Source organism: Rhinopithecus roxellana, chromosome 15, assembly GCF_007565055.1.
Source record: "Rhinopithecus roxellana isolate Shanxi Qingling chromosome 15, ASM756505v1, whole genome shotgun sequence".
Lineage (NCBI taxonomy): Eukaryota > Metazoa > Chordata > Mammalia > Primates > Cercopithecidae > Rhinopithecus > Rhinopithecus roxellana.
Genome location: NC_044563.1, coordinates 96904046 through 96925213, shown reverse-complemented (window position 1 = coordinate 96925213; position 21168 = coordinate 96904046). Strand labels below are relative to the sequence as shown.

Here is a 21168-nt window from a genome sequence, read left to right as displayed (position 1 = left end):
CGTAAGGGCAGCCTTAAACTCTTTACCGCCATTACCTATGTAAATCCCTGTAACAACCCTGCAAGAAAGGGTGATATTCCTTGACAGAAACTGAGGCTTGGAGAAGTCAGGGAACCTGCCCACAGCACACGGGTAGTAAGGCCAGAGTTCAGTCCTGGGTCTGTGAGCCTCCAAGGCCCCCACATGATTACACCAGAGTCTTTTCTGTTCCTCAGAGAATGCCTTGAGACATTCAGCATGTAAATGATAACCGATCTTCTCCTCTTTTGCTGCTACTTCTCTACATCCAAGAAATGTGTATAGAAACTAGAGTAAATAGAGATTCATTGTTAATTCCAGGCACATACAGAAGTGCGTAGGCACTGTTGACATTGGGCTTTATCAGATCCATTCCTTCAAGAAGATTTTAATTATTTTGAAGACATGCATATCTTGCTATTTGCCAAGCACTGTCTGTATTTTATTATAATTTCAGATTAATTAGGACACATTTCTGAATGTGAAGAATTCAGGGTCACTAGCTTCCCTGTTGTCCCCAGAAGCCACTGTGCTTTGTCTTCATTATGAAAGACGTGACAGATTCCGCTCACTATTTTCGGGCTTCTAAACAAATCACTGACAAGAGAGGAGACAGCAAAGCCAATGTGCATTCAGAGAGCTCCCCAGGGATTGCAGTGGATGTGCCAGCATCCAGACCAAGTCTGCCACAGGCCTGATAACATGCTCTGAAAGGTCACACTTCATTCTCCCTGTTGGCCAGGCCCAGACTTTCTACCTGTGGACTCTGGAGGTGGTCAGTGCTCCTAGGGGAATAGCCTAGTCCTGTTTTCAAGTATGTGGGTGTGTTGTGCATATGTAGGTTGCTGTAGCCTCTTTAATCTGGTCCAGCTGGGCAGTTGTGAGAGTGGATGGTGGAAAAATCACAATGGAGCCTTCCTAAGTAACTGATAGACATTGTTGTGGAGCAGACTAGAAGAGAAGGCCTGTTGTGCTGTAGCTAAGACACCTTCCCATTCCCAACTGGGAATGACCAGGTGTCAATCCTGTTTGTTCACATTTTGTATCTTATTAATAAAACAGAAAGCTACTGTCTGAGGACACAGGGAAGGGAAGCTGCTCTTCTTGGTGCTGGCCTAAGTAGCCCCCTGGTAGGTGGTTGTAAGATGACCTTACTGCTGAGTGAGGTTGGAAAGTTGGCAGGGGTAATGTAATGTAGGTCCTCATTCTCCAAAGTAAGGCATTTGAAATTTATTTGAAAAAGCAATAGGGAACCACTGGAAGGTTTTAAGCAGGTAAGTGATGTGATCTGATGAATATTTCACGAAGAAGGTAAGAGCCTAGGAAGGAGGCTATTGCAGTAGTCCATGAGGGTGACAATGGAAATAGGATGAATAAACCAATTTGAGATACATTTTGGAGGTTGAAACAGCAAAGGTTATAAGTGAATTCGAATGCAGGATGAGGGAAACAAGGATGATGTCTAGAATTTTAAAAACTTTGTTTAATTTTTGTGGATACATAGTAGGTGCTTGTATTTATGAGTATATGAAATCTTTTGATATAGGCATGCAATATATAATAATCAAAACAGGGTAACTGGGGTGTCCATCACCTCGGGCATTTATCATTTATTTGTGTTATAACCATTTCAATTGTACCCTTTTAGTTATTTTGTATTTTTTAAATTAAAATAAAGATGTAATCTTGCTATGTTGACCAGGCCGGATTCGATCTTCTGGCTTCAAGCAATCCTCCCATCTTGGCCTCCCAAAGTACTGAGATTATAGGCATGACCCACTGCACCTGACCCCTTTTTAGTTATTTTTAAATGTACAATAAATTGTTGTTGACTATAATCATCCTGTTATGCTATCAAATACTAGCTCTTACTGATTCTATCTAACTATATTTTTGTACCCATTAAGCATCCCTACTCCCCCCTGCCCACTACCCTTCCCAGCCTCTGGTAACCATCATTCTACTCTCTATCTCCATGAGTTCAATTGTTTTAATTTTCAGCTCCCACAAATGAGTGAGAACATGCAAAGTTTGTCTTTCTGTGCCTGGCTTATTTCACTTAACATAATGTCTCCGAGTTCTATCTATGTTTTTGCAAATGACAGGATTTCATTCTTTTTTATGGCTGAACAGTACTCCATTGAATATAAGTACCACATTTTGCTTATCCATTCATCTGTTGATGGACACTTAGGTTGCTTCCAAATCTTGGCTATTGTGAATAATGCTACAATAAACAGATCTAGAGAATTTTGACTTGAGCAACTGGTGGTTACTGAGATGGGGAAGGGTAAGGAAGGAACAAGTTGGGGGAAATCAGGATTTCCATTTTGGATATGTAAGTAGGGAGTTGGAGTTCTGGACATGGGTGGAGTGGAGTTAGCATTCAGGTTTGGCTTGGTTAATAGGTAGATATGGTGCTGTGCAGCAGATATAAGCATAGGTAAGAGACATGAGCTTGATGAGGAATGTGGTCCTTTTGGAGTGTCCAGGTAGAAATGACCAGGAGGCTATAGGGATTGTGGGTACAGGCTGTAGAGGGATTCTAGAGTCATTGCCTTAGAGACGGTAACTAATGCCCTGGCAGTAGTTGAGATTAACCAACGTGGAATGCTTAGAGCCATGTTTCTTAATCCTGTCTGCATGATTTGATCATTTGAGGCCCAACCCCAGAGATTTTGATGTAGTTGGTCTGGGGTGAGGACAAGCCATCAGTATGTTTTCAAAGCTCCTTAGGTTGGCCAGGTGTGCTGGTTGATGCCTATAATCCCAGCACTTTGGGAGGTCGAGGTGGTAGGATTGCTTGAGTCCAGAAGTTTGAAACCAACCTGGGCAACATAGCAAGACACCATCTCTACCAAAAAAAAAATTATTTTTTAAGTTACCTGGATGTGGTGGCATGCACCTGTGGTCCCAGCTTCTTGGGAGGCTAAGGTGGGATGATCACTTGAGCCCACGAGTTCAAGGCTGCAATGAGTTATGACTGTACCACTGCACTCCAGCCTGGGTGATAGAGGAAAAACCTGTCTCCAAAAAATAAATAAATAAATAAATAAAACATACATACAACTCCCTAGGTGATTCTAGTGCATGTCCACAGTCAAGAAACTGTTGCTAGGCTGCACATTGGAATCACCTAGAGAGTTTCAACATTTGGTGAGGCCTTAGTCCCTTGCACAGAAATCTGACTCCATTGGTCTGGGTTGCAGCCTGGACATAAGGTTTTTAGGAAGCACATTTTCCCCCGTCCCTCCTCCCGCAGTGATCTAATGGGCCAGCCAGGACTAAGAATCCTAAACTGAGAGAGCACAGTCGCAGAGGGCCAACAACAGAACACTGAGAACCCCCAGCCTAAGGGTCAGGCAAAAACTAAGTCACCTAAAGGAGATGAGGAGAAGATGGGGGAGGAAAACTGGAGGTTCTGTGGGGGAGAGTTTCAGTTGGAAGGAGTCCAGGCGGTAGTGCACGGTGCTGCAGGTAAGGACTTCCACCTGGATATGGTGCCTTCCTTCCTTTTTTTTTTTTTTTTTTTCCTACCAAAAGCAGATACTTGAGATGTGGTACCTTTCAAGGATACTGAGCACCCCTGAAGGAAAGTCCAGAACCTCGCGAGTCTTTTGCTTAGTAGCAGAAACCCTTTTTCCACTGAGCTGCTTGAGGGGCTTAGATGGGCAAACCTGAATTGCCATCCTTAATAGAGCTACAGTGTCAAAGTTAGCTCAGGAGGCAGAGTGAAAGGAGGGGTTGAAATCAGTAAGATGGCATGGCCAGTGAGAAACCCTTCGTGGCAGGGGCACAGAAAAAACTGTCAAAAGCTGGGTGACTGATATGCAGTGATAAGTTGTCAGTTATGAAATGTCTACATAACTGCTCCAGTAGCCTGTAAACCATGTTATTCTACTACACACAATGGCCTGAATTTGAGAGTTGGGAGTGGGGTGTGCATCAGAGACACAAAGAATGAGAAGTTTACAGGGAAGTAAGAGGTGGGTGGGGAGGGCATAGGACTTTCCCTGGGATACAAGATGGGGATTTGAGCCATTCTTATCTAAGGGGCAGAGAGACATCACGTCTGTAGAGGAGAACAGCTCATTGGCTTTGGAGGTCACTGAGCACACAGTGAGAGGAATTTCATTCTAGTAGGGGAAGCAGATCTCAATGGGCTAGAAAGTGAATAAAAGTGAAGAACTGAAGGCAGAAGATAGAACAGAAAATGCTGCCAATCTTTAAGTGAGCAAAGTGTCTCCATCTCTGATCATTCTCTTGTATTTTAAAAGGCCTGCCTCTTATAGTCCCAGGTTTTTTTTTTTTTTAAGATATATTTGTAGTCTCTTACAGTAAGTCATAAATAGATCTGGCTGCTGAATAAAGGAACCTCCTCCATTTTCCATTTGAAAATATACCAGATAGATATCTCTGCTTTGATATCATCAAGACTGCTAATCTCATTAGACTGAGCACATTAAGACATTGGGAGGAGGGTTATTTAAACTGCAATATGATCCTGTATTTTTGGCTTTAAACCAACAGGGAATTATTTCTAATGGGAGATACATATTTCACATCATTAAACTTTTTTAGAATATGGTTTGTGGGAGACAGACTGACATACTCCTAGAATCTTACTGTATTTTAAGAGCTTGTTTTGAAATTTTAGACTTTCATTTTCCCACCCTGACCTCCTAGTGTTTAAAGTAATGCATACTTGTAAAATAGAAAGGTTGGGGTGGGGAATAGAGTTAGGATCAGGAGATTCAAACACTACAGTAAAGAACAGAGTAGAAAGTGGGAGTCCTGTGTGATTGGAAGTTAGGGTGAGGAACATCTGCTGAGTAAAGTATAATAATTGGTCGTAAAAAATGATACTGCATTTCCACATGACCATTTCTGTAGTGGCTGTATCAGAATATCTTGTTTAGTGCCTGCTCAGTGACAGGGAGGCCCTATGGCCACAGAGCATGGTGTGAGGAGACCTTGAGCCCAGTTTTTGGGTAAGACCGGAGGTTGGGGGGCCAGCAAATGGATCTGCTGTTAGGGGCAAAGCTACTCTGGAAGCTCCCACTTGCTCCCATGGGGTCTATACCTCAACCACAGTACCACCTCCTCCTGTGATCCTCCTCCATAGTCAGTTACCTTGTTTTGGCCCATGGAGCAAGGGCTCACCATTGTACTGGTACCTTGGGGTCACTCCGAAATGGCAGACTATGTGTAAATGGAGGGTACAGCTTAGAGGATGAGCTCAGGGATTTGGGGTGCTGCTAGTGGGGCAGTGGGGAGGTGAGGGTGGACTCTGACCTTCCAGGCACTGTAGGCAGGCAAGGGAGTGAGCTGCAGAGCCAGCCGGGAAGGGCATATGGGTGGGAGCACAGCTCTGAAATGCTTCGCATAGTTTGCATTTTGCTTCTGGCAGAATGAACAATGGTTAGTCAAGTCCTGAACTCCCCAGAGGAAGCCTCCAGCCTGGTTTCCGCCACCGCTACCACCTCTGTTTTAAGGATTCAGGACTGCCCCGTCTCAGAGGCACATTCATGTCTAACTTTGGGAAATCAATAGCAAACCCTGCCACCTAGTGACAGGCTGACTCACTTGGCAGGCGTGACAAGTAGGTTGAAGAGATCTTAAAGTTATCTCCTGCAATGGCAAAGATAGCTTTATTTGAATGACAAGTATTTCAAATCCTCACAGCAATTTTCAAAGCGGTTCTTACTATCCCCATTTTGTAATAAGGAAAGTGAGACTTAGAGGGCTTGGATGATACTTGCCTGAGGTCGTATAGCTAAAGTGATTAAATGAGTTGAGTTTTAAAACAATTAGAACAGTTTCTCAAACTTTACAGAGCACTAGAATCTCCTGGAGGGCTTGTTAAGACACTGATGCCTGGGCGCCATCCCCTGATTAGGTAGGTCTGAGGTGGGGCTGATAACAAGCATTTTAAAAATATATCTTATTTTTAATTGACAAATAATAATTATATGTATGGGATAGATGTGATGTTTTAATATATGTATACATTATGAAATGATTACATCAAACCAATTGACATATTCATCACCTTACCTGCTTATTCTTTTTGGTGATAAGAACATTTAAAATCTATTTTTAGTCATTTTGAAATATATATTATTATTAACCATTGTCACTATGCCTGTGCAGTAGGTCACCAGAACTTATTCCTCCTAACTGACACGTTGCACCCTTGGACCAACAGCTCTCCTTCCATCTCTCTTATCCCTCCCAAACCTCTGGTGACCACCTCTCTACTCTGTTCTTCTATGAGTTTGACCTTTTTAGATCCCACATATAAGTGAGGTCATACACGGTATTTGTCTTTCCATGCCTGGCTTATTTCATTAACCTGCATTTTTAACAAGTCCCCACGTGGTGCTGATGCTGGTGGCACACAGGCCACACTTTGAGTAGTGTTGGCTTGGAACAATGTCTGGCACAATGTCAGCACCAAATAAATGTTAGATAAAATTGATAGGTGAAGGCGGAGTCAGAATTGACCTCAAGCCTGTCTGACTGTAAAACTTGTTTTCTTTTTACAACAGCATGCTGCCTCTCAGGCTTAGTAAAATTCCATACTTCGTCCCTTGCTTAATTTTTTTTCCTTCTCAGAAAATAAAGTGGAGGCTGGGCACGGTAGCTCATGCCTGTAATCCCAGCACTTTGGTAGGCTGAGGCAGGCAGATCTCTTGAGGTCAGGAGTTCAAGACCAGCCTGGCCAACATGGTGAAACCCCGCTTCTACTAAGAATACAAATATTAGCCAGGCATGGTGGTGCACACCTGTAGTCCCAGCTACTCAGGAGGCTGAGGCAGGAGAATCCCTTGAACCCGGAACGTGGAGGTTGCAGTGAGCAGAGATTGCACCACTGTACTCCAGCCTGGGCAAAGGAGCAAGAATCTGTCTCAAAGAAAATAAGATGGCTAGTTGGTGGTAGTTTTTGAAATAATATCCAGCTTTGTGTGCTGGAGTGTTTATTGAAGGACTAATTATGCATAGGACTTTCTTAGACTGTGGACAATACCGTGGTCTGAAACACAGTTCCTGTCTTTCAAGAATTTTCACCTTGGCCTGGGAAAACATGTCTTGCAAGTATGAAAAGATCACATCAATATAGGACCTTGGAAAAGTTACAGGCAGTGTGATAACTAGGTCAAACAGAGCTGGATCACTGAGGGCTGTGGCACTGCAGAAGGTCCACGTGGGGAAGGCATGGGCCAGCATCCTGGAGAATGAGTAAGACTTGGGTAAATAGAGCAAGGGGAGACCATCCAGGTAGGGGGAGGGAAGAACAGTGTTATAAGAGTAAGGAGGGACAGGAAGGGTACACACATTAGTGAAGGACCTTCAGTGTATCAGACATGGAGATCACATTTCCTAACCTGTCTCATTGATTCCTCAGAAGAGCCTTATGAGGCAGGTAATGCTGTCCTGATGTTACAAGTAAGGAAATGGAAGTTCAGAGCAGTCAGGTAAGCTGCCTAGGGTCACAAAGCCAGCAAGTGTAAAGCTCGGCTTCAAACCCAGGTTAGACTCCTACCTTTCCTTTTTCCACTGCAAGATGTTGCTCAGGTGTGGAGGAGGCTGGGCCAGGACTAGGGTGGGGCTGACTGTCAGGCACCAGCACGTGCAGGGGTGACCCTGAGATGGAGTACTTCCTTCAGTTTTGGGCCCTAGGCATTTGGCATGACCCTGGTAGGAAGAGCAGTGAGAAAACAGCAGGCCTGCAAGGTGGGTTGAGGTCAGCTGCTAGCGAGCTGTGAGTACCAGGCTGAGAAGTTTAGACTTTATTTCACAAGTGACAAGGAGCCATGGAAATTTTTGGAATAGGGAACTGATTTGATCAGAGCACTTGACTGCGGACAAAGTGGAAACCAGTTAGGAGCATCTCAAAGTTGTCTGGAGGGAGATAATTAATCAGTGTCTAGTCTAGAAGAGTCCAGAAAAAAGAGAACTGATGCCAGCCACTTCCTTTATGAACCTCCAGAACTTAGTGCTAAGGATACCAGGCAGAGAGAAAATCTTGGTAACCTGGAGAATTGTGAGGCCTTTTCTATCAATATGCACAGCCATGGAAAGAGCTGACTGCTGGCAGTGGAAAGAGAAGGAAAAGCCAGGTTTAATCACATTGCACTCCACTTGATGGTCATGGGGTAGCCAAGTTGTCCTGGCAGAAGAAGTTGACAGAGAAAAATGGTTTTGGAGTTGTCTGCAAAAAGGGGAAGTGACTGAAGTCCTGGACGTCAGCCTTGATCATTCTTTTGGGGTTCTCACAGGACTCTCCCACATGCCCAGCTTTGTGGGTTTACTTAGGTTTATTCCCCAAAGCCTGGCAGAACCCTCACTTGGTTGCCTGATGTGTTCTTATCCTTTCTCCTCAGTCTTCCCTTGGACCAGACGCTTCCTCGCCAGGGTCCTGGCCAATCCCTGTCCTTCCCAGAAAACTACCAGACTCTTCCCAGGAGCACCCGACACCCCTCGGGGGGCTCCTCGCCACCTCCCCGAAACCTGCCAAGTGACTACAAGTACGCGCAGGACCGAGCCAGCCACCTGAAGATGTCGAGTGAAGAGCGCCGGGCGCACCGGGATGGCACTGTGTGGCAGCTCTACGAGTGGCAGCAGCGCCAGCAGTTCCGGCACGGCAGCCCCACGGCACCCATCTGCCTTGGCTCCCCAGAGTTCACCGACCAGGGCCGGAGCAGGAGCATGCTAGAGGTGCCCCGCTCCGTCTCTGTGCCTCCATCTCCCTCGGACATCCCTCCCCCGGGACCCCCAAGGGTCTTCCCACCCCGGCGGCCACACACGCCAGCAGAGCGAGTCACAGTGAAGCCACCGGACCAGAGGAGGAGTGTGGACATCTCACTGGGGGATTCTCCAAGGAAGGCACGGGGCCACGCTGTCAAGGTGAGGCTCAGGAAGCTCTGCCAGGCTGCTGGGTCAGCGTGAGGGTACCAGGAGTCTTGCCTGGTTTGAACACAAATTTGAGTAATTTGGGATAATAATGATAGCTAATACTTAGGCAGTACATTTTAATAATAGATGCCAGGCACAGTTCCCAAAGGCTTCGCTTTAAATTCTCACCACAACCCTGTGAGGTAGGTGCTATGTTTATGCCCATTTCAAAGATGAGAACTCTGAGGCGCGGAGAGACAAAGTAACTTGCAGGGGGTCACACAACTACAAGTCAGCTTCCTTGCAGCCTGAAAGGCAGGAAAAGACATGTGTCCAGTCAGTTAAACTATTTATAACAACCCAGCTTAAGTTTTCACTTTCTAAGGGCTTTCACCGTTTAGGATTCTAACCCTAAGAGTAAGATACGTGTGCTCATTTCATAGATGAGGAGTCTGGGGCTCAGAGGGGACGTGGCATGGGGCAGGCTGCCCTGGGAGTGAGTGGCAGAGGTTTGGGCTCCAGTGTGACTTTCTTGTCTTCCCACTTGCAGAACTCGTCTCACGTGGACCGACGCTCCATGCCCTCCATGGGTTACATGACCCACACCGTCAGTGCTCCCAGTTTACATGGAAAATCGGTAAGGTGAATGACAAGACACAGCCTGCAATGCCCTATCTCATCAACGTTTTCCTTCCTCTGAGTCAGTACAATGCAGTCCAGAGGGCAGCTATCAACTCCCATTTTAGAGATGAGGAAACTGAGACTCAGAGAAGTTGAATAACTTGCTTAGGGTCACCTGGCTGTCACTGGGTCCCCAATGAAGGGGAAGAGCTTGTGGGGGAATGTAGGGGAATGTTAGGCTTATTTCCTCTTTCAAGTTGAATTTTGCCATAAATGTTTTCCAGCTCCTCACCTTTTTCCGCAGGTAGTGCCTCTCCTTTCTTCCCTGATCTTTGATTAGTTAATTAGTTAACTCTATCTTCAAAGCTTGAGTCTGAGACCAGGCATGGTGGTTCATACCTGTAATCCTAGCACTTTGGGAGACCGAGGTGGGTGGATCACTTGAGGCCAGGAGTTCAAGACCAGCCTAGCAAACATGGCGAAACCCCGTCTCTACTAAAAATACAAAAATTAGCTGGGTGTGTTGGTACACTCCTGTGATCCCAGGTATTCGGAAGGCTGAGATATGACAACTCAGGAGGTGGAGTTTGCAGTGAGCCAAGATCATGCTCACGCTGCTGCACTCCAGCCTGGGTGACAGAGCAAGACTGTCTCAAAGCAGAAGAAAAAAAAAAGCTTGGGTCTGGGTGAGGTTGCACTGTTGGTTGTTGCTTTCCTGTAAAAACAACTTCCTGAAGCCCTTTTACTGCCAGTGCTTTTATTTGTCCTAATGACAGAATTAAAGCAGTAATTGCTTAATGGTGTCACATCAGTGCTGTCCTGGCACTGACACCAGGGTGAAGAGCATAATTCTAGCCGCATGCTCCTGTGGTGCTAACTTCCTTGTGCTGTGTCTACACACCTGCAGCTGGAGGAGCTCTCGTTGCTTCTCACCCGGTTAAGGCGGCACCAGGCCAAGTTAGCCAGTGTGCGAAATTTCGCCATCGGCCAGTTACTGCAGCACCAGCTGACCTTTCCCACCTGCCAGGTCAGCACTGGTGGTCTCCTCTCAGGGCCGGGGGCAGGGAGTGACATGCCGGCTCGTGTTCGCTCGTGCCCATGCTCTGGTCTGTCTCTGCTGTCTGCCTCTCCCTTGTTCGCTGCCTGTTTGCTTCTGGATGCTACTGCCAGATACTCTGTGGTGATGGAGGCCGAGCCTACCCTTCTGGCACTGGGGAGGGGGGCTGCATGTGGTGTAGGGGTCCTAAACTGTCGCTTCTCTGGCTGTAAGTAGTGACTGCCAGGTTGGTGTGTGGTCACGTTCAAAGGGCTGTGCTGGCTGACAGCCTTATTGCCCCCATGGCCACTCCTTGGGATGTGGAAAGGCACGTATGCGTCAGCCTGGAGGGAGATGCAGGGTGCCCTCTCTTATCTGGATGGTGCCCTGCTGCCTCACAGAGCATCTTCTCATCTCATATCCTGCTAAGCCTCACAGTAAGCTGGAAGAAGTTAGGTAGCAGAGGAGTCAGGACCACACACAAAGCAAGTGGAACCAGAAGGGGAAGTGACTTGCTCAGGATCCCTCAGCTAGAAGCATGCAGGCTGCAGCCAAAATCCAAGACCTGCATGACACCATGTTCTAAACTGTTGCAAAAACATTGGGCTTTGCAAGCAAGCTTCTCAAGAACTGGCTAGGGGGCTGCCCTCCCGGGTATCTTGAGCAGAAAGATTAAAGAAAAGCATTCCTCCCTGGGGTTGTCCTCAGGCAGGAATAGGTTCAGCCAATGAGGCTGGTCCTCCAGGCTGTACAGAGGTAGGCAGGGGACAGATGAGGAGGGTGACAGGACTGTTACCTTCCTTCCTTCTTCTGTTTTAGTGAGTTATGAGAGATTTAGAAAATGTATTCAGAAAAATGAATGTCAGTGCAAAAACTGTCATCAGTTGTGAATCTAAGTGATCTTGAATAACCTTCTGCTCTGTCTCACTCCTGTGGCAAGTGTGTAGGGACTGAGCTGTTTGGGAAGAATGGAGGGGTAAGGGAGTAGTTTAGGGACACAAGACCTTGCAAGCCAGTAGCGCTCCTGACAGTTGTCCCCCAGGCATTCCCATGAATAAGAGCACTGCCTCAACTCTTCATGTGTTTTTTCTGTGTGACTGTCTTACCTCAGAGCTATAAGCAAAGGCCACCTGCCTCAGCTCTGGCTTGCTTGGCTGGGACCCTCTTAGTCTGCTGAGAAGATGGTGCCTGGATTATTTTTCTTGAGCTTTCACAGCTCCTCTGCCTCATGGTTAGCTTCTGTGATCTGCTACACGGGAAAGCATGAGTTTTAGGAAATCAAAGAGTCTTTTTCTTATTTTCACTGTTTCTGATAATTATACTGAAGAACTTGATAGATTGTCAGAGATGCCACAAACAGATGGGTCTGACCTTGCACCTGTCTCAAGTAGCTCCTGACATGGCTACACTGGCTCCATGCTGAGCAAAAATAACCAAACTTGCAGGAAATTTCCAGCAGTTGCTGGTGGTTATTCTGGAAACCAAGGTCATATTGGGACCTCCTGGGTCACCCAGGCCATCTCCCTGCCTCTTCTTGGCATCCACCCACACCAATGAACGTCATCTTCATGCATGTGAAGTGATCCAGACCAAAAGTTTGATGGATGGATTTGCAGCAATGATGACTGATGTGCTGTAGCTCAGGTGTGGCATGTGCTTCTCCAGGTGGACCTCCCAGGTCTATCTTGGGAGCACAACACTGCCTCAGCTGCCCTAGCCCTGGGGTAGGATGCTCCCTGCCAAACTTCCCCGAGCCAGTGGGGGACAAGCTGACTTTCCCCACAGTGACCTGCAAGGTCTGCCTTGCTGAAAGAGGGCTCTCAGCTGCACCAAGACATTTGTGCTTCCTCTGTGGCCCCTGATGTGTTGGTCTGCTGTGGTTCCTTGTTCCCAAAACTGCACAATGCAAATAATTCACATGGGAAACCTCCAGTTATGGAAACTCTTGGTGTTCGTAACTGTGTTTTTCCCTCTCTGCTTCATTTGAAGGCTGATGACACCTACCTCCAGCTGAAGAAAGACCTGGAGTACCTGGATCTAAAGGTGAGTGACATCAGGGTTCCTGCCTTCCTTGCATACTCACCTTTCCAAGAGTGCCACCTCACTGGAACCAAGCCCAAAGCCAAAGGCCAGACAGGTCTTATCCAATCTGAGTTCTAAATCAAGATGTCTCCCATCTTGAATCAGAAGAATTTTATTTCTTACAGACTCATACTCTGCCTCTTTTCAGTTTCTTGTGAATTTTGGTGTGAGGTCCCTGGCTTACAGAATGAAGGCGCGAGACCTTGATCTCTTCCTTCTTTTGGTTTGAACCAAAAGGTCCCTCCAAAAGCAACCAGTTGCTTCTTCAGAGTCTCCAGTGGGGGCAGGGGTGTATGTTTGGTTCACTAATGTGGGTTTTCAGCCACAAGTGGTATGGTGGGTTCTTTGGTTCTGTTGCTAGGGGAGCAGGCTCCACATGGAATCGCATGGCTTTGAGGCTCACCGGTAGTCTCCCATCTCAGTTTAGGAGATGAAGGCTGGGCCCCTCCCTGTAGGTGATAAGGCTTCAGGCTCTAAATTAGCTTTCTCAGCACAGAGAGAGCCGAGAAAACTCCTGTAGAGAATGCAAGAGGCATTCTGCCTGGAAGAGAGCCCTATTGTTCCCTTCCCACAGTTCTCTGAAAGCTCCCACTGTGAAAAGCACTTCTTACGCCTAAGCCATGAAATAGACTGGAAGAATGTGACCTTTAGTTAGCTGTGGGTCTGAAAAGGTGGGTGAGGGGCCATGGGACACTCAGGCGACTGTCATGAGGGGCGGCATGCCTCCCTACAGTCTCCAGTGTACCTGGCCTGGGATATTTTTAATTCGGGGATCTTCATCCAGCCTCATAGAAGCAGGCGTATGAACGTCAGGTCTGAAGGAAGAAGATGGAAAGGGGGTTTCCCCATAATGAAAGGAGATCAGGGCCTTTGATCAGAAATCAGCCAGTGCAATTCTGTGTCTGTTGAACACTTGCTGTGTACGCAGATGACATGGGCAGATGCAGAAGAAAAATTGAGTCTGTCTGGTCTTGAGATACTTCCAGATAGTCTTGGGTTGGTGAAAGAAATTATCCCCAAATAACAGACTCCTCTACAATGACTAGGCAAAGATCTGTTTGGCCTGGTCTCAGAGCTGAGATGGTGAGAACCTCTGTAGGTTACAACACTGGAGAGGCTTCTGGGAGGAGGTGGCATGTGTTTGAAGCCTTGAAGAGCCAGGGGGGCTGGGGTTGGTTGAGATTTAAAGGGAAGGAACAGAGAGCCAAGGAGAGCCAGGGCACAGTGGTTGTGGCCAGGGCAGCAGAGGGAGGTGGTGCTAGGTCATGCAGGCTTTTGACTGTATCCTAGGCTTTAGGAAGGAAGGTGGGTGCTGTGAGCAAAAAAGACCTGGCTTTAGCATGTGAGGAGAACAAAGAGCTTTCTCTCAAGGCCAGGAGGTTTTCTAACTCATATGACAGTCAGGTCACACAGAGCTTTAGTGACTGCTCTAAGTATGGTAGTAATTCCTCAGGATTCACAGTGCTTAAGCATAGCTGTGTGGACCAAATGTGGCAGCCCAGTCCGTCCTCCTGCAGCCTGTGGGGATAGGCAGGGTTGTTACCACCATGCCTATGGAGAGAGATCCACCAGCCCCCAGCCTCCACCTTCCCTGCCCAGCACCACATCCCCGTTCCTCAGCCTCCCTGACAGCCAGTCAGCAGCTGCCTGCCCCTTTCTTGTCACCCCTGACCCAGGGCCCAGCGGTCCACTCAGACATACCTGTAGAGCATCCATAGTGCACCTGGGCCTATGGGAGAGGCCTAGCATGCAAGCACCACAGGTGAGTATAAAACACAGATATACCAGAGTGTTTAGTGCACAGGGTCAGAGAGAACTAAATGTGCCTGAGCAGGAGCAGTAGGAAATAGCTGCCTTCTGGTTCCTGTTTGTAAGTGACAGTGGAAACTCACAGTTGGTCCTGGAGTGATGCTTGGCCTCAGGTTTGTTTTATTTCAGGATCATAGAATTTGAGCTATGTGGGATTAAAGAGGGAGAAACTGAGCCACAGAATGGCATGGCAGAACTTGGCATCCCTGCGTGTCGACTCCAACAGAAGCTTAATAACAATAGGGGGTTGAAATGTGTGTCAGTCACTGCATTTTACTTCTATTAAGTTATTTTACCTCCAAATTGGCCCTGTAAGGGAAGTGGTGGTATCATCTTTTAATGAGCTATAACTCTGAAAGGCTAATGAGTTTCCCAAGCCTACACAGCAGTTAGTGGGTATCAGTATTTGGGTGCAGCTCTTACCCTAAAGCTCTTCATCACCTTGCCCAACATCCTCTCTTAAAATGCTGCTCTACCACTGTGTACCCAAAGGCCTTATGTTTTTATGGAGCTGAGCTTGGATTGTTACACCAAGAAATATATTTGATGGGATAGAGAGAAGCAAGTTGCATCCTTGCTGTGTTTTACTACCTAAGAGCTGCACACGATCAGAGCAATATGAATTAGTATCCCTTTTCTATAACTAGGAACCTAGGTGTCAGAGAAGTTAAGTAACTTCTGCAGTTACACTGCTGGGACTTGAACCCAGCAACTGACTTCATACCTGCCTTCTTTCTTCCATGCATCACACGCTTTGCCTACCCTAAAGTCGTGTTCGTTGAATTGTATTCCTGGCATTGAAGTTTTGCCCTTCAGAACCCTATACCTTAGCTGAGTCAGAGGAGTGGGGTGTGGGGTTCACTGTTGTTGACAATTTAAGTTGTCTTTACGCTTCTGTGAAGCACAGCCAGGAAGATGAGGGTACCTGCTGCCACTCATGTGAAGCCTTTGTAGATAGAAAAGGTTGCAGTCAGCCCCAAAAAGGCTTTTGTCTTTGGTGAGGGATGTACCATCGGTGGCTCCAGGGCTATTGGACTCTGGACTCTTCATGACTGTTTGAACCTGAGATCAGGACTTTTCTGTTCAGGGTCTGTTTCCAAAATCAGCTTCTGGGACAGTTTTTAAAGTTGTGATTAGGGATGCCACATACTTCAGAATCACCTGGGAGCTTGATAAAAACGCAGACCTGGAGGGTTCTCTCGAATTGGACACTCTGCTGCCCAGAATTCTGCATTTTTATCAAGCTCTGGGGTGATTCTTGTGCATACTAGGGTTTGAGGTCTATTGTTCTGGAGAAGAAATTACTAACCCTGGCAGTGAATGAGAACTGTTGGGGAGTTTTTAAAATGAATATAAATGTCTGGGTCCTACCCCTGAGAGACTGTGATTTAATTGGTAATATTCAGGTATTACTCTTTAATTAAAACAAAAAAACTCTTTAGGTGTTTCTAATGCACATCCAGTGTCGAGAAACACTGTTTTGAAATAGTGGCTCTCAAAATGGGATCCTCAGACCAAAAGTGTCAACAATATCTGGGAATTCATTAGAAATGCAAAATCTTGGGTCCAACCCCAGATCTGCACCACAAGAACCTCCAGGGATGGGGCCCAGAAAATCTGTGTATTTGCCCTCCAGCTGATTCTGATGCATGCTTAAGTTTGAGAACCCCTGTTTTAGGGCAGTGATTCTCAATCCTGGCTGCACATTAGAATCACCCAGAAGAGTGTTTAAGAATCCCAATGCCCAGGCCCCATCCCAGACCAATTATATCGGAATCTCTTGGGGTGGAACTCAGGCATCGGTATTTTTTAAAGCCCCCCAGTGATTCCTGCTGTTCTATATAATGAGGACAGTATTCCCAAAAAGGAGCTGTAAGCATTTGGGACCATGGGTAAGACATAATCATGTAGATGCATCACAGTTCTGGTGGAACTTAAGGTTGGGTGGGTGTGAGATGAATGCATGGCACGACTCTAAACTAGTATCTTACGGAATTTGATGAGGGAGGACAAAAGAAGAAGCAAGTTCCCTTCTATGATGTTCCTCCTTGCCTTCTCCAGCAGAACCAGGAAGGAAATGAACACTGAAATCGGCACTCCCACATAAACCAGCCTGTGCAAAGGTCCCTTCAGACAGCATATAACATTTTATAAAAAGGAGAGAGCTGCAGTCTGGGAAGGTCCCGTGGCCCATGCCAGTAGCATCCACGGTCCCATGGAAGTAGCATCACCAAGATTCAGACCTGGTTGTTTGAACTGCACAGCACACAGCATCCTTAAAGTTGTCCCTTTGCCAGTTCCCCAAATTCTGGCTGCTTCAAGTGTCATTTGATGTCTCACCTGTTACGTTTTGTTGTATTTGCCTTTTTGTTTGGAACAGATTAAAAATAATGAACCTTTGATCAACGTGCTTTACAAAGTGCTGAAGAAGTCAGCACGGGGCTGTCGGCCCAGGAGAAGCGTAAGATGATCTGATCCGTGTCTCCAAGCGGGGGTCATTCCATTGCTTCTGGCTCAGTGCCAACTTCATCACTTGCTTAACCAGTTGCTCTCCTGACCGCCCCAGGCTTCCCGCAAGTCATTTTGCTTTATTTTCTTTCAACTGAAGCTCTCTTCAGCATTTTGACTGATGCACCAGGCTGAGCCTCTCATCTGTGGTTTTCTGTGACTCCATGTTTTGTGCTGCCAAGGGTGGGGGAGCTTGCCTGGCTTGCCACCAGCTTGTGTTGTGTTTCCATCATCATGTATCTGCCTCCACGGCGAGGGCTCACCCAGACAGAGTTAAGCATGAGTTTCTTGGGAGGGAACAGCAGTTATTGGTCATCTTACAAGAGCCAGGGTATCCTCAGATTCCAGAGTGGCCCTGAGATTAAGGTGGCACTTTTTGGGGGCAGGGAGTTGGCATTTGGATAACAGCCTGGAGCTGGACTAGAATAAAATGCTACCTCCTGCTCATACTCTCTTTGATTGATGCAGAAGTAGGGACTGCAATGTGACCAGCTCTTACAGCATTCCAGGGGAGGATGCAGATCAGGAAGTAGGTGTTGTGTCCAACCATCCTGAGCCCTGAGAAAGTGGATTGGGATGTGGTGGAGGGGAGGGAAGATGCCTGGGTGGCCTTTGATTCCCCTCTGATGGAGAGACTCTTTCAAATGGATGAGCACCCACAGACTTTTACTTTTTCTGATGACAGAGATACTGGGGGACCCAGAGTTGATGTTTTAAGTGTATTTGGACATGGCTGCAACAAACACACTTTTAAAAGGAAAATTAGATGTAATACGGTACACGTGGATATTTCTTAGTAGCCTCGGCTCTCTGGAGCAGAGCTACATTCAGAAGCTAAAGGTCCTCTGAGCTGTAGAAACAGCTCTCATTAAGCCCATGCTCTAAAGCCTGTGACCTTCCGCCCATAGGAGACAGAGCCAGCTCACATTACTTTGACACGTTCATGAACTCACTGAGCAAACATTGCCTGAATTTCCTCAATATGCTAGGCCCTGATTGGGCTTTGAGGATACAGAGGAAAGGCATCCATCTCCACAGTCACCCCTAATTAGGTTACTCTCTAGTAAGGAGAAACAAATGAGCAAACAGAACTTTGTACTCTAATGTGCTGGGTGCTGTAGTAGCAGCAGATGCAACGTATGGAAAGAGCACCCTGAAGAGCACCACCCCCAGTTAAAGGGAGAGAAGAGATGTAAGTACCTCGTCTCAGTTGAGCTTATAGTCCTTTGAATTCCTAACCCACAACACCTAGTAAGCAACACTTTTTTTTTTTTTTGACACGGAGTCTCGCTCTGTCACCCAGGTTGGAGTGCAGTGGTGCAACCTCAGCTCACCACAACCTCTGCTTCCCAGGTTCAAGAGATTCTCCTGCCTCAACCTCCCAAGTAGCTGGGACTACAGGCGCGTGGCACTGCACCTGGTTAATTTTTGTATTTTTAGTAGAGATGGGGTTTCACCATGTTGGCCAGACTGGTCTTGAACTCTGGACCTCATGATTCTCCTGCCTTGGCCTCCCACAGTGCTGGGATTACAGGCTTGAGCCACCGTGCCCGGCCAGATAAGCAGCACTTTAAAAAGGGACAAGAGAAATCTACTTCTTGGAAAAAGAGGTAGTACTAATATCCTGAGAGGGAGAAAGAAAAGGTTGAATGTATATTCAGTATTCCACGAAGGCAGCAAAGGGCGTACTTTTAGAAAGCTTTCCATCAAAAAGTAATTTAGAAGATTTAGCTCCTCAAAATGCCCTTTTTATATAAAATATCTCATTCTTTTCCTGATGGTGCTGGATAAATGAGGCATTGCTCAATTAGATTTTCTGCCTTGTTATTTAAGTATCAAAAAGACATTCTCTGTAGAAAGCTTCAGTGAAATAAGAGGAAGAGTTTTGTTGGGGGGGAAGAATCCTCAGAGTGTATCTCCATTTGAAAATGATTTCTACCTAGGAAATGAGCCCCAAAGGTCAGTCCCTTTGGAGAATAGACAACCTCCTTGTCCGTCCTTGGCTTTGATGAAAGGACGATGACATAGAGTGAAGACTTCACTGCTTTCACCTGCTTTTTCTCCTGGGTTCCCCTGAGTTTAAAACCCACATGCTGCCTGAGAAGTTCAGCTGTTTGTGATTCACCAAGATTAATTTCATGCCCACCTCCCCGCACCGCCCTCCCATTGCAGGAGACAGCACAGTCTGTTTGTTTGTGGATCGTTGCAGTCTTGTGTTCTGCAACTGTGTGTATACAAGTATGTACACATAATCTGATAGTCTGAAGAGCAGAATTTGGCTGGAGTTCTATTTTTTTCAGGAACTCAACAACAGTGACCTACATGTGTTTCCCTTTGACCTACATGCAATGCAATAAGCATTTGCTGAGTTTGTGCCAGGTCTTCTGTTCAGGGCTGCCTTTACCAAGATACATAAAACAATGGTTCCGCCCTCTTCTGTGTGACTAAAGGGATCATGGGAATGGGTGGGGCAGGCGTGTAGCCCAGAATCAGTCCTCACCCCAAGGCAGGGAGAGGTCCTCTCCCGTGACCTTTGGATTTGCTCATGACAGTTTGCAGGGAGAGGTAGCATAGGACAGTTGGGCACATGAAGGGCTTGAGCACTGAGTGGAATGTTTGCCAATTTATTTCCACCCCCAATTCACACTGACAAACTTCCTGGACCTTACAGATAGAATGGGGAGAAATCTACACCCCTCTCTCCAGCAGCTATCTGTCCACACTGGGACCTCTCTGTATAGTGCACACACAGCACCTATCTCTGCCACTGTTAGCTCCACCCTCCATTTCCCTGGTCAGATCTGCAAAATAGAGATCTGGCTTCACCTACATCAGGCACAATAGACTTGGTTCTCCCTGGCCTTGTCTTGGCCATGGGAAAGTATATATGTGAAAGTCACTCCCCTCAACCCCTGCATGACTTCTGGCAAGAAAGAAATTGGGGGAAATGGAAAAATGGGATAAGTTAGATTTAGAGTCTCAGGAGTCAGTGAGAGACAGGCAGCATATTGCCTACTTTGAGTCAAGTGAGGGATGGGAAATGTAAAATCCCATTGGCCCACAAGTTTGGGTGACTTTTGTGTATTGCTTTCTGGTTTCCTTTCTTGTAACTTATACAAATACAGCCTAGCCTCAGTTATGCAGGGAACAATTAAAAACCCCAGCTGGGAACTAGCCAGGTTCCTTTTTACTTTGGCCAGGTCTTCTTCCCAAATGGTAAAGGGTGAGGAAGGCTGGCCTTACGCATGGGGAAGTGGGCTGCTCAGAGACTTCCTTAAGCTAAGGCTTGACAACGGTCAAGGGATTTGTTTGTTCCTCTGGGTCTGCCCATCTCACCACCCTGGGCAGGGAGTAATGGGCTTCGTAACTCGTGCTTGTTCCCAGGTTCAGTAGCACACCTCTGTCTGATCGGTGGCAAATCTCCCAAGATTCATGCTAATTTTTGACATTCATTTTAGGCAGATATATACTTTTAAAATTGATGATCCTGTAACTTGAACATCTACATTTTCTTTAACTCAAAGGACTTACCAGCATTACTAGAATCATGAAAAGGTTTTGTTTTTTTCCTAAAATGAAATAGGCATCGTATAGCCCAAGTTTTTGCCCCTCTCATGCTATGACCTACTTGCCACTGCCAAGGACTTCCACACCATCCATTGTAGGGTGAATTTTCTTTCCCGAGTTCTGATCTCAAACACCATGGTTAAATCTCTTTTAAATTGTTCGCCTCCCAGATGACAGGCCGGGACCTTCTCAAGGATCGAAGTCTGAAGCCTGTGAAGATCGCTGAGAGCGACATTGACGTGAGTGAACAGAGTGACACGCTGACCCCTCATCTGCCTCCTGACCCAGACCCAGGGTGAACAGCTTCAGGCAGGGCTTGGATGATTCTGTAGCCAAAGGCTGTCTGATCGCAATCCCAAGGTCATGTCTTTTTCTCATCACTCCAAGCCCTCTCCACCTGTTCTTGCTTTTAGGTCAAACTGAGCATCTTCTGCGAACAGGACAGGATCCTCCAGGACTTGGAAGACAAGATACGAGCCCTTAAAGAGAACAAAGTATGTGTCAGTTTTGAATAATCTTGGAATGGGCAGAGGGGCTTTTTGTCCTGTCTTTCGTGAGACATAGGATGGACCTTCATGTTAGTACTGAACAACAAATGTTAGCTTATTTAAAAAAAAAAAAAAATGCAC

At 46.6% G+C, this 21168-nt stretch overlaps 1 protein-coding gene across 7 annotated transcripts in view; it reads left to right on the top strand.

Annotated features, from left to right (window-relative positions):
- PLEKHA7 (pleckstrin homology domain containing A7) overlaps positions 1 to 21168 on the top strand; it is a 233303-nt gene that overhangs the window by 186889 nt on the left and 25246 nt on the right. For 6 of the 7 annotated variants that reach the window (XM_030918966.1, XM_030918963.1, XM_030918968.1 and 3 more), the window contains 6 exons: positions 8406 to 8928; positions 9467 to 9553; positions 12563 to 12616; positions 16845 to 16925; positions 20710 to 20778; positions 20953 to 21033. In XM_030918966.1, coding sequence (XP_030774826.1) covers positions 8406 to 8928; positions 9467 to 9553; positions 12563 to 12616; positions 16845 to 16925; positions 20710 to 20778; positions 20953 to 21033 — 895 coding nt within the window. The remainder of the gene's footprint in view (positions 1 to 8405; positions 8929 to 9466; positions 9554 to 12562; positions 12617 to 16844; positions 16926 to 20709; positions 20779 to 20952; positions 21034 to 21168) is intronic. The other variant, XM_030918964.1, reaches the window with a different exon arrangement.